This window comes from Stegodyphus dumicola, chromosome X1, assembly GCF_044657685.1.
Source record: "Stegodyphus dumicola isolate Sdum_Otavi_A_Nest chromosome X1, ASM4465768v1".
NCBI lineage: Eukaryota > Metazoa > Arthropoda > Arachnida > Araneae > Eresidae > Stegodyphus > Stegodyphus dumicola.
In genome coordinates, this window is record NC_140780.1 from 142514814 (window position 1) to 142528091 (window position 13278).

General features: G+C 34.6%; 1 protein-coding gene across 4 annotated transcripts in view; it reads right to left on the minus strand.

Annotated features, from left to right (window-relative positions):
- Positions 1-2196, minus strand: part of yem (yemanuclein) — a 159523-nt gene extending 157327 nt beyond the window's left edge. For all 4 annotated transcript variants that reach the window (XR_015038530.1, XM_035369955.2, XM_035369953.2 and 1 more), the window contains exon 1: positions 1835-2196. Coding sequence is in view for 3 of the 4 variants with exons in the window: in XM_035369955.2 (XP_035225846.1) it covers positions 1835-1996 (162 nt within the window). In the remaining variant the exon portion in view is untranslated. The remainder of the gene's footprint in view (positions 1-1834) is intronic.
- Between the last annotated feature and the right edge of the window lie 11082 nt (positions 2197-13278).

Sequence of the window (13278 nt, forward strand, 5' to 3'; positions counted from 1 at the left end):
ATATTGATGCTTCTAATATTAATTATAAGCACATTAAATTCATTTACTTTCCCATCTAATTTCCTGAAAGAACTGTTTAAAACGATTTAAGTATGTTTCATCATTACATACATACAGTTAATTATTCAAATTAAAGCATTTTTAATTATTCATTTTCTCTAAGGTAACCAGCAATTTCACTTGAACTTGCAATGGCAACTATTTTGCCTTTTTACTTTTATATAAGAAAACACATGTATTCATCATATAGAAATTAATAACATGTCTTAACTTCTAAAACTTTTATTTCTTTCATCGTTTTCCTATGTGAAAAGCCCTATGTAATTTTTTTCATGAACTTTCTTTCTAAAATAAAAGAAATATTTATTTGTACGTGTGACATCTCTACCTTGATCAGCTTCCCATCACGTGACTCTTAGTGGCATGAAATATCGCCAAATCGTACTTATACTTCGCCAACAGTGCTTTAAACAAACTAGATTTTACAAATAAAATTTTGGAATTTCCCTAAACACGCTCTGTTTCTTTGATACTGATAACTTAATATTTATTCTATTCCCCTAATGCTTTAGTACCCCTAGCGGTTAACACTTGGTTTCATAATTCGAAGCGCGGCAATTTTCCACCATACTAAACAAGATACGATAAAAATAGCATTAGCAATATATTTATACGATTATCCTTCTAATATTGCACTCAGACAACAACAAAATCGTGTCTCTCCCCCCTCCTCCGTAAATACTCCAACACAAATTCAGTGCCTCGAAAAGAGTCAATGTGTCTCTCCCCCCTCCTCCGTAAATACTCGTGTTGGAGTCTTTCAAATTCAGTGTCTCGAAAAGAGTCCCTTCCCCCGATGTTCCATAAGCCTAAATCCATTACATTAGAAAAGCTTTTAGAACATCTGTGTTGAAAATAGTGCATACTTTTCTTATTCACGACGTGAAACAGCCATAAATGCAAAAAGCATGACATTTTCATGCATAAGGCTTAAATTGTTTTACGGAACACAGAGTACTTAATTTAAATTGGATACAGTAGGCGCACGTGATAAAAAAATTACGAACTGAACATGCACATAAGATTATTCACAAAACACTTATGCTCAAGCGGTTAATAATGTAAACAATGGCATAAAATATCTGACAATGCTTTAAACTGAAATTAAAAATACATAAATTTAGCGTTAAAAACCGTCTTAAACGATTGAGAATCCAAGGAGGGAGAACACTAAATAATAAAAGTCTTAGGAAAATTATATGTGTATATATAAATACCCGTACAAGAACATTATTACGATAAACCTGGAAACCAAGCGAAAAATAAAAGGAAACTTCTCAATATTCTGGTTTAAAGGTGACTAAAAAATAAATATATATTTATTTATTTAGGTCTTCATTGGTTGCTTATACTACCGATAGATAAATTGCAATTATATTTCATTAGGTGCAAATTAATTTTTTCCCACCCGCTATTCTACATTTCACTAATCCAAACTACTCAGCATTTGCCCAACCCGTGTCCCTGCATCCTTCCAAATATGGCGACCATTTTATTAGTCGAGGTCATTCTAGGCTTTTTTCATCAGCATTTCGAGCGTGAAATTTTTTTAATATATTCCCAAGAAATCAATAAAAGCTGGTAAATATCACCAATTACAAGTTTTTTGTAAGACCTACATACTAAGTTAGAAGCCATCTTAATAAACTTCATTTTAATCAAACGGAATGCAATATCACAATACGCAGCAACAAAGCATGATACAGCCTTACCGCATTTAGGGCTAACCAATGAAGAGTAGTTCAGAAAACACCGATCGCCTGCATTAACTTACCCGAGCTTCCTTCACCAGCTCCGCATATGAAAACTCCGCAGATTCGGTGTTCTTGTCGGAAAGCTTTAACTCAAAACGGTAGGTTGGAGGCACTTCTTTCACTTTTTTCTCTCGGTGTAGTGACTTAGGTGCTTCTAATTGTATCCGCTTTGGTTCGGCCATCAGGGTATTTACAAACTGGGTATTACATGGGATGTTATTTCCCAGACAGTCCAGAAGTTTTTTGCTTCACACACGACCCACCGTAACCATCTTTCACTGTTTTCACCTCTCAACACCGGCTCTACTGCGCATGCGTCGAGTTCAGTTGGGATGTGCCTTTTCTTTACTTGCTGCTAAACAACACCACGTGTATCATTGATACTATCGGTAACTACAATAACGATGCATTTTCAAGTTTGATCGGCTACTCAGTTCGGAGCTTTTTTTTTTTTTTTTTTGTTTCGTAATCAGAATCTAATGCGTTTCCTTCTTTATAAGATAAGCGTAGTAATTCTTTCCTTTTTTCACTAGAAGAATAAAAATAAGGCAAATTAAATATTAGTATTTTAGTTTACAACATAAAGACATCAGGGAAGGAAATTTCAATATTTCGTTCTTAGAAACTGACAGAGATCAGTATTTAATCGATTAAGTAATTTGTATTCAATTTAATTAAAATTAACATAATTTAATTACCAATATTTAATTCAGAGGAAGCCTTTTTCCACACATTGCAAAACTGTAGTCCGCGCCGAATTTAGAAGTGGGTCACTTCTAAATTCGGCCACTCTACGCGCAAAAGGCCACTCTACGCGCAAAGCTTAATAGGGAAAGAAATGTGTACATAATTAATTTAAATTAGCTGTTAATTAGTCCTAAGGCTAAATTAAAGGGCTCTGGAGATGCTTTCTGCACGGGTTTGAAAAATCTTCGTCTGGCACTACTGTAACTTTAATTTAAAAACTTTTCAGAAAATGGCATTAAATATAGCACTTCTAAAAAAATAACACAATTATAATTGGCAACATATATTTTCCTACTTCTTAATCTCAAGAGATCTGGTTTAAGTTTTAGTCATTCCCATGTCCCAAACAGCATAAGGAAAGGTATTAAATGAAGTAGAAATCCAACTGGCTGGTGTTTACTATATAGATTTAATATTCGTCAGATGACTAATTTGGTTTTACGTCTGTCTCTTCCATACGAAACAAGCTCACCAGCGGCAAAGTCACTGAAAACTGGTATTTCGACCCGGCTCAAATTCCGCCGAATGGTGTAGCTGCATGGGCGCTTTCGTGGTTTTTCCGATGTGTAACGGGGATACAAGACAGTTTTTCTTAGAAACTCCTCCACGAAGGCATCCTTTCCCTTAAGCAGACAGCTCTCAAGTGCTTTGCAAGTAAGAAAACAAACCAAGCGTCATAAGAAAAGCTTTACAGACACGAATAAATTCGAAGATACATATCCACAGCAATGCTGGGATTCGAACCGGACCCTCAAAGTACATCCCCCCCCCCTAAAAAAAGCCCCTTTCAAACAAATTTTAACTCTTCTTATAGGCTTGAACACAAAAATCTGACTTCAGAGTAACATAACTTTTCTTTGTTGTCTGTCTTTAGACCCTAGAAAACCTCATAATGCATGGAAATTAACATATATAAAAACGTGCGTTTCGCGTTCTGTACTTCTTCCTTTTTCTTTCTGGTTCGACATAGTTTTGGGTCCGAATATTAGGCAAACGTGCTAGCAGCATGGTTGTTTTTTGTATTTTTCCCGTATATATAACGTGAATACGAGGAAGTTTTCTCTCAAAAAGTCCTCCAAGAAGGCATCTCATTCTCTTAGACAGACAACCTTCTTGGCTGTACAAAGTACCTAACTTAACCTAACCTTTCTTTTCATTCTACATAGCACTTCATATGCCCAAAATCATTAAAATACTGACTGCTTATTAGCGACGCAAATTAACACCGACAAAACAGGTTGTATGCACGATTATATAATTCTCTTCTCATGTCACAAAGAAATGGGGGGATTAGAGCTATTTGGTTGGATTAGGGATTATTTGGAGTAGGGCAAAACACTCGAATGCTATCTGCGTAAAGAAAGAAATGCCTTCGTGGAGGAAACTGGCTCGTATATACGTTACATTCAGGGAAGCAGCCAAGCTTTCCGTTGGAAAGTGAACCCAGGCCAAATTTTTAATGTTCGCCGATCTTGCCGTTTGGCTGCTGCTGAGCCATATCATACAAAGACAAACTTTCTTAGAAAGTATTATTCTGAGAGCAGCATAAGACAACATTTCTTAGAAATAATTATTCTAAGGGCACTAAAGTAAGTAGTTTATATACATTCGTAACAGGTCGTATATTTTCCTAAAAAACGTTATCTACTATCCCTTTTCTTTAAACCATTTTAATAATTATCCAAAGGAAAAAAAAAAAAAAAACTTCTTCATAATATTTATGAAATTTAATGCAACAGTTTCTTATATTATGAGTTGCTTACTGCGTACATACATCCTAAAAGGATTCCGAAGCTTTCTTCTTTGAGCTGCTTACCATCCTGTAAGCTGGACAAAATATGTACGTATGTGGATGTATGAACGTAATTAAATTTTACTGAAAGTGTATTATAAAACAAATTGATAAATATCACAGTTATAGTCAGCCTCAGCTGACTGCGAAGCGATGGATGAGATTGGACCTAAATATCGAATAATAAGGCATGATGTCTGGGACGATAATGGCTTTAGGGTGTGGAGGAGCTTAAAATCCGTTGATCTGCAAGTCATCTCGAGTAACTGTTGGTAAGTGAACGAGACTCTCATATTCCATCCTCTGCAACATTCTCGTTCAAATTTCGCATGAGAGTACCATATTGCCAACAGTGAAAACGAATGTATGAAAAAAATGACGTAAAGTAGCTTACATAGGTTAATAACAGGTACACGTTTATAAAAATGAGTACACAAAAAAATTCTTATTAACAAACGGGGGGAGGGAATAAATATATTCCAGACAATAAATATTAATCTTCCAAAATTCTAGTCGAAGAGGAACGTCAGTAAGAACAAATTTATTAAAAAAATTTACTAAAATACTTAATTGTGCGAAAACTTACAAACAATAAATAAATAAATTGAATAAATAAAAATAATTAAATAAAATAAAATAAATAAAAATAAATAAATTGAATAAATAAAAATAATTGAACTAGATATTTAACTTAGGTTTCAAGACAAAACAATTCCTAAGAGGAATCATATTTGTATGTGCATAGACAGATTTGAATTTACACATAAAAAAATTGAAGCAAATATTTATGAAGCGATTTTTGCTTCTCAAGGAAGAATGAAAATCTTTATTTCCTATATAAAGAGTTAAGAAGGGGAGAAGGGTAAAAAAGAAGAAAAGGAAAGAAACTTAAACTTCATTATACAGAGAATCCGAATTTCTGGTCATTCCTTTTAAGTCATCAAAGACTCTGCGATGTTTTTGAGATCCACGCTCTTCTAGAATCCTAAAGCAATATTAAAATATCTTCGTTAGCGAACAGTTAAGGGATAATACACATTACCGAATCAAAGAAGAAAAACCTGTGCGCTTCTAAGGTCCGCTCTATTTTTTCCCAAACCGGTCCGTGACACTACAATTTGCGCCGACATCACTGATGCTGTTGACGGGTGTTTTAACGAAGTAATGGCTATAGCAAGGAATGTGGCAAAAGGCAGAAAGAGAGCCCTTTCCTAGCCTTGAGCAAAACGAGAAATGCTGCTAAGTAATAACAGGGAAGTGAAATATTTTCCTCTCAGTGAAAATATAGTTTCTTCAGCTGCATATTGTTATTACAAATCAGTGTATATTAATTTTAAAATAGTCATTAGAAGAAATTCAAAACAAAGATTTATATGTATTTAAATACAGATATAAAATAAATCTGAAAATTAATTTGTCGTAGGAAGTATGTATCAAATGACGTAGAGACTAATTTAAAATTAAGTACGAATAAAATACAAAAATGTTAATAAAATTAAAATAAAATAAGAAAAATAAGAAGAGAATTCAAAAGAAGGGGAAAAAAGGAAATTAAAATAATAAAAATTATTGGCAACACTAGAATAAGAAAAATAGGAAATTAAGTTATAAATAAAATAAAAAATTAAAGTAAGAAAAGTGAAAATGGAAAACTTCTTAATTTCTGTTTTAGCTGGCTTTTACACTGGTTGCGTAATCTGACCAAGTATGCGTTTCATTCTCGTTTTCTACAAGCGTTGATAACTATTTCCATTTATGAATAACGTCGTACATTTCCAAGATATATTTTAATTGGGTCCATTAAATATCGAACGGTAAAATCACTGAACACTGGTAGTTAGACCCGGAGAAAGGGCTGCAGTTTCCGTGGTTTTCTCTATGTGTAACTTGAATATCAGTTTCCTTTAGAAAGTCGCTTCCCAAAGGCCTCCTACATTCCCTAGGCAATTAGTCCTTGCGTGTTTTATCGTAATTCAAACAGTTATGTCCAATCCTATTTTAGTTTGACATCACTGTAAACACTTGCCATTGGGCCACAGATTGGCCCAGTGGCAAGTGATGCCCAACGAAAATAGGATTGAGGACCTCTGTAGGATTGGGGAAAAAATTATATGATTGGGGACAAAATACAATTGCGCTAGGAACTTATCAAGTTTCAGAGAGTTTTTACATACACCAACTGTCTCCAAAAATAACAGTAAATTTTTTCCAAAATATGAGCCTTTAACTCGAGGGATGTCTGCTTAATAAAAGAATACCTTCTTGGAGAACTTTCTAATCGAAATTTTCTCTTTTTACCTTTAGAATAGAGAAAAACCATCCAGCGTGCTCGTAATCAGCAGGGAAATGAACTCTGGACGTAAAAGCGTTCTTAGCTTTAACCTCTCAATCTCTAATGAATTCACGATAAAAAACGACGAATGTTATTTACTTGAGGATAGTTGCGTTCTTGGCCCACTTTTAATGGAAACTGGAATATTTCGCTAAAATGAAAACACACACACAGAATAAATAAATAAACATTCAACTCGTTGTTCCAGAAATCGAACCTTAGGATAACCTAGTGGTCAATGTTTTTGAGTACTTTCCCTCATGCATGAGCTTCATGTAATTAATTACTGAAATCAGAGAGAAAAATGTATATGAATGCATGTATACTATTTTTCCATTCCCTTTATTAATGCTTTCGTACCGAATTATGATTAAATAGTTGTTTTAGTTTCAGTGAGAACTTTCCGCTTCTTTCGTTTAATGAAATTACGCGCAGATATCTCATTTTCGTATCTTGTATCACCTTTCTCTTCCTTAAAGCAGCAAATCGCAGTAAAATTACTCGATTAAAGGGTTATATTTTTTCTGACGCTACCACCCCACTAAGGCTCATAAGTAGGTGCAGACAAAATTGATTGAGAGCTCTCAGACAAATTTGACTGTTTTTTCGTCTCGCGCACTCAGTCGTTTAAAAAGATCCCCCCCCCCCAACACACACACCGGCCTTAGGAAAAAGGAATATTTTCAGAGCAAAGTCAGTTCTGCTTTTATTCTATTGCTCAAGTTATCCAATTTGTTTTTAGTGCATCCATTCATTTTTATGCTTTTTGGTCTATAGTTATCTAGTTAAGCTTTTATTTTTTCTCCACTTGATGTCGAGTAAACACCATTCCGTTATAGTGTGCAAGAGTGTTTTTTTTTTCCTTATTTATTTTATTAATATAAGAAATTCCTTTAGAGAAAGTAAAGCGAGTAAACTGTAAAGATAAATTTGCACGAAGAAATGAATATTTTCTTAAGTCAATACTGAAACTTGAGTTTACCTCAAAGCTATTAAAGTTTATTTAGAAGCTTAAATTCAAGTAATTAAGACTGAACTATTGACAAAAGATTTGTTAAGTCACACTTTCTCACTTTTTAAAAGAGCAAAGATCTTTTCCTATGTGTATATTCAAAATACTGAATATAATTATCAGTAGCAATAGAAATGTGTAGTATATAATATGGATCTACGTTTTTATATGCAGTGTTTATTTTGTGTTTTTTAGCAGCACATTAAATCACACTGAAAAAGTAAAACATGTAGCCTAAAAAAATTAGGTTTTTGTTCTTTTTCTTCATTTCTGCAATTCCCGTGCTTTCGCTCCGCTCTTTTTTGTTGCAGCTTATTGCTATCGGTATAATAAATATGGCAACTGGGAATATTTGACATACAATTGTTTTTACATTGATTCTGTTTCTCTAGTGACATATGAAAAGGTATTACCTTACTAAAACATAGACTTTATGAATTGTATTAACGTGAATGTTACTATTTTATGACTTTATGAATTTAAAACTGCAACTACCGCAAGTTTCGGTGCAGATTAAATCTGTGTGCTTCCATCTGTGCCAGCGATATCACAGCCAAGGATTTAATTGAATTATTTAGATTATAACAAAACATTAGAGGGCTATTTGCCTTAGGGAAGGGATACCTTAGGACTTCTTAAAGGGACTTCTTGGAGGACTTCTTAAGGGAAACTGGTTCAGATTCACGCTATACATAGGAAAGCAAATCTATCGATCAATAGCTATGTCGAAAGGGTACCTGTATCACCAGACTTTATCGCTTTGGCTTATTTATTGAATATCACTTTTCGATGATAATGCACAAAAATCAACAACTAGTTTAAGGAAAGTCATATCCTCTTCAAATTGGAAGAAATTATTCACAAAGAAAAGAACTATGAAACTGTAAAGTCACTCTATTTTTTCAATAATTTTTAATTTAAAAATATGACACTAATGATATGAGTGACTATAACAGTCTCGATCGGTTAAATACTAATTTCTGAATAATAAAAAAGACTTTAAATAATAAAATTAAATTGACTGAATCCGATGTACAGTTGCTTCAGAAGTTATTAATTTATTAAAATTCTTTACAACCTCAGAAAACGAAGAGATAATATATTTTTATTTGGTTATTCATTCTAGAAATGCAGTTGTCATGCGACATATATTTTGCGGGAACTTAACTCTGACTTCTTATTCTTGCCTAAGTTATGTGCATGTATCAAGTCTTTTAGCAGTTAAAAAAAAAAAAGCATCAATTGTGAAGATCACGATAGCTCCTGGGAAACGGTTTGTACAGCGTACTATTTATATTAAAACGAGGTAGTCAAGAGATGCTAATCAGAGGACCTCTTAATCCACCTCAACTACTCCCCCACACTGTCAGAACATTGATCCTACTAATTTAATGAACATATGCATAGTCAAAATGTTTATGGGTGTCATCTAGAATTACTACTAAAGATGTTGAAGATGACATCTTTGATTATAGAAGAACTGTTCCGGCTTTTTGAATATGTTTAGGATTTCTGCATAATAAAAGTAAGCAGCCAACAAGTAGGGAAATAATTTGATCGCTTTGTATTAAAAGCTTTCACATGCAATGTTGCCTAGAATTTTTCGTATTTGTCGAACAGATTCAATCCCGTGAGCCCATTACCAGCATATTAACGCAACAGTAGTAAAACGAAAGCTTTGATTGTCTCACACTTTTAAATTTGCGCTTCAAATGGTATGTAGTCTTTAAATGAAGCAAATATGCCTTTTGTTGATCACTAGATTTACGCATCGATGATCTGTTTTTCATATTTTGCAAACTGATCTTTTCAATTGCGCTGTTGTTGCTGCTAATGCTCACTTGTCTGGCCTATGGGCAGCCCAAGCCCACGAAATTTCTCGTGGGCATGCAAGGAGCGCAAGTTTACGCCTGTCGTTGGCAGCAGCCTTGAACACCTTGTCAAGACTTCTGCTTCTTCTAGTATTCTTTGGGAACATCACTGGAGTCCTGAGTAGGAACAGGGAGTTTATTTAAAACTATGTTCGTGTGAGTGGGACAGAAGATACGGCAAAAATGGGAAGGGTGAAATTACCCTTTATTTCTCACAGTGTATACCGAAGTGCATAGATTATATTTTAAGTTTCAGATTATAAGTGCTGGTCTTTGTATACCGAAGTGCGGCCGATCCCGCACTTCGGTATACAAAGACCAGCACTTATAATCTGAAACTTAAAATATAAGAAGAAATTAAATGAAATAACAAGTAAACTCAGATACTTTACAAAGAATAGTAACGCGAAGATTGGCCTTTTAAACTCTACGTATGTAGTGAGCAAAATGCGAAAAACTACAATACATCTTCAAGTATCAAAGAGAACTAAGTTCTGGCCTTAAAGGCAGAAAGGAACTGACTGAAACCCACGCGCGTGGTAAGGCAGCGAGAAGTCTCTCTCTTGGCTAAAAGCCATGTCTTAAATACTTAACAGTTTTCAAACACAATTTGCATAACCAAATATGTTCGCGTTTATTCTGGCCGAAAATGGAAAATAAGAGAGGATAACAGAGTTTTAAAATAAAATAAACATTAGTAAAACTTAAAAATCTTTACACCTTTACGGGTGACAGTGCTATTTAGCTCAGTTCCGTCCCCAATTTTGATGGAGAGCGCCCTGGGAGGGGGACGGGTCCGAAGTTCCCCCCACCACTATTTCCCTACCACCAGCATCTCAAGAGGACTTTCGGCTTGCCTCATATTTGGAGTGCCCCCACTCCGCATGGACACTATACATTTACAAATATCCATGCCTTCTCCGGGATTCGAACGCAGGCCCTTCGGCACGACTGTCAGCGACGCTAACCACTATGCCGGTTGGGCGTCTTGAATTACGTTTGATTGATATTTAAAACTGTAAGAAAGAAATGCCGTATCCATCTAATAAAAGGTCTTTTGTTTTTTGCAATGTGAAATATGTTTAAACTTATGAAGCAGTCCAATATATGTTTCTCCAGATTACAGAAAATTCAGCAAACCTTTTCAAAAACTTGTAGTAGGAATGGATTATTTATTTCAAGAAGCAATTTTCATATACTTTAAATGTACTGAATTATCAAATGTTTTTTGAGCAAGAATGCGCATTTCGAAGAGACGGTAAAAGCAGATTTATTAATACCTGGCAGTGAAAATCTACAGGCATAAAAATACAACATTTCAGCTTTCTATTAATATGGGAGCAGCGTCAGAATATCTGAGAAAGAGCAGGATAAAGTAAGATAAAAGAGTGTGTGTACATCCTAGATGTTACACAACAACTTTTCTCTTGCACTAAAATATAAATGATACTTTTATTCTTAAGAAGGAAACTGTTGTCTGGACAGAATTACTCAAAGCAGATAAACTGGAAATTACGCATTCACGAAAATAAATGCATACTTCATCGATTCTTAGAAAGAACACTTTGTGTTTGTTTAATCGTATAGCGCAAAGCATGGGAGGACTGCTTTGCCTGACAGTAGATGCCTTCATAGACGACTATCTAAAAGAAGCTGATTCGCATTTTCATTACACTTGTGGAAATCTGTTAAAACGCATATGCAGCAAATCCATTTCTTGCAGTTCGAACCGGCAGTGAATTGCCAGTGGACATAGGTCTTAGCCACTTGGCCGCTGGTGGGCTGACACATTTATGATCGCATTTTCCAAGAATTTAGCATTCCTTATTCAATACGTTGTTGCTATGAAACAGAGATGTTAAATCTTCTCTTTTGCTCCGAGAAAAATATCATCAACTCCAAATAAGCTGAAATCAATCATTTTTTAAGATGTGTTTCGTTTATTTGATTATGGCAAAGCGCACGAAGGTTATTCGCCTGAGAGGAGGGAATGCCTTTAAGAAGGACTTTCTAAGGGAAACTGTTTCCTACCTACACTAGTGTGCAACTTTAGCGACTTCTCTGATTTGGTCCGTTAGTTCGCAAAAAATCAACTGGCAGACATGAAATTCATATGACAGCGGCACACTGTAGATCAGGGTTTCTTATACTTTTTCAATTGCAACCCCTTTTTATCACGGAGATTTTTTCGCGACTCTCAGGACCCCATAATATTACAAAACTTTTGCGGGACCCCATAAGTATTGCGCAAATCCGACACACGCGTGTGTGAAACTGTCAATTTTTTCACTTGTACTATACTACTGCAGTTTTAGGTTATTAACTTCTAATTTTAAGACATAGAACAATGTGAAAATTTTAAATAAGTAACAGACGAAATGACAGCGTGACGTGCAAAGCAAGGAAAATGAACGTTTGTATTATAAAAAGAAATGCGTCGAAATCGAAACGTTTTCGCTTTTTTCTTTGTTTGCATTATCTTATCTTTAACTATTTTCAGATACATTATGTAAAAATATTTGTTAATTCTAAAATTATTATAATAAGATAAATACCAAAACTGCTAAAATTTTTTACCACCCCTTGCTGCATGCAGATCCCGTGACCCCCTTGGGGTTCGCGACGCACAGTTAAAGAAACCCTGGTGTAGATGAAAGGGTAAAGAAAATACAGGAGAAAAAAAAAAAAAAAAAAATGTATGGGATGCCAACAAGCCAAAAGTGTGTACGCCCAAGAGGGGACAGCTGTAAAATATCTTGAGTTCAAATAAAAAGGTATTTTAACCCTTCTCCACAGCTGTTATTTACGCTACAGGAACTTAGCGAATAGTCTCTAGTCATCTATTAGGTTCTAGCAGTTAAAGGACTTTATTTCAGCTAGAACATTAGTCTTTTTGATGAATTCTTTCACTCGAATATCGTTTTTATCGAATAAGCTTTTACCTGCACCATTATTTTTGTAGGTTCCAAATATTTATCATTAAGATTTTTCGGGAAAAGAAACACTCCAATATAACATTTAAAACTAGGGAAGAAAGCAACCTTAGTTATAAGATATTTCTCCCGTCTTCTTTGCATGCTTTCGTAGTCAACATGTTCGACGCGAATTCGAGAGGTCCATGGTTCGAGTCCCGTTGAGGGAACTGCTCAATTTTCAACTCTCCAGCTTCAGGAGGGAAAAAAAAAAAAAAAAAAAAAAAAAAAAAACCTTATGTCTTTACAGTGGCTCCCGAACTAAAAGGTGGTGAATGAGGATTCTTCATCACCAGGATTTAGCGGATGGGTCCCTTAAAAAGCCCAGTCACTCTTTAAATGATTGGTATATTGTAAATTTAATGTCGTAAAAATTATATAAAATTTAAATTGGAAATCAACATTTAGCATTAGTTGTTAATATATTTATTAGCTGCGTTTTTCTTGTTGTAGTTTATTAAAAATGAAATTAATTTTTAACAACTTCCAAAAGTTCGGTAGAAAAGAGAAAGAAAAGCATATAAAAGAAAATAAAGTTCTGAGGAAAACTGGATTTTTCGTCTTTGTTAATTTAGAGACTGCATTATATACAGGGCGTAACGGAAAAGGTGCTGATGGGATGATTGTACTCGACAGAAGTAACAGTCTTTGTAGTACGATGTGTGGAGGGGTATGAAACGTGAACGTGCAAATGTAGTAAGTTCGAAGAACGTGGAAAACGAAAATTCGTTTTAATCA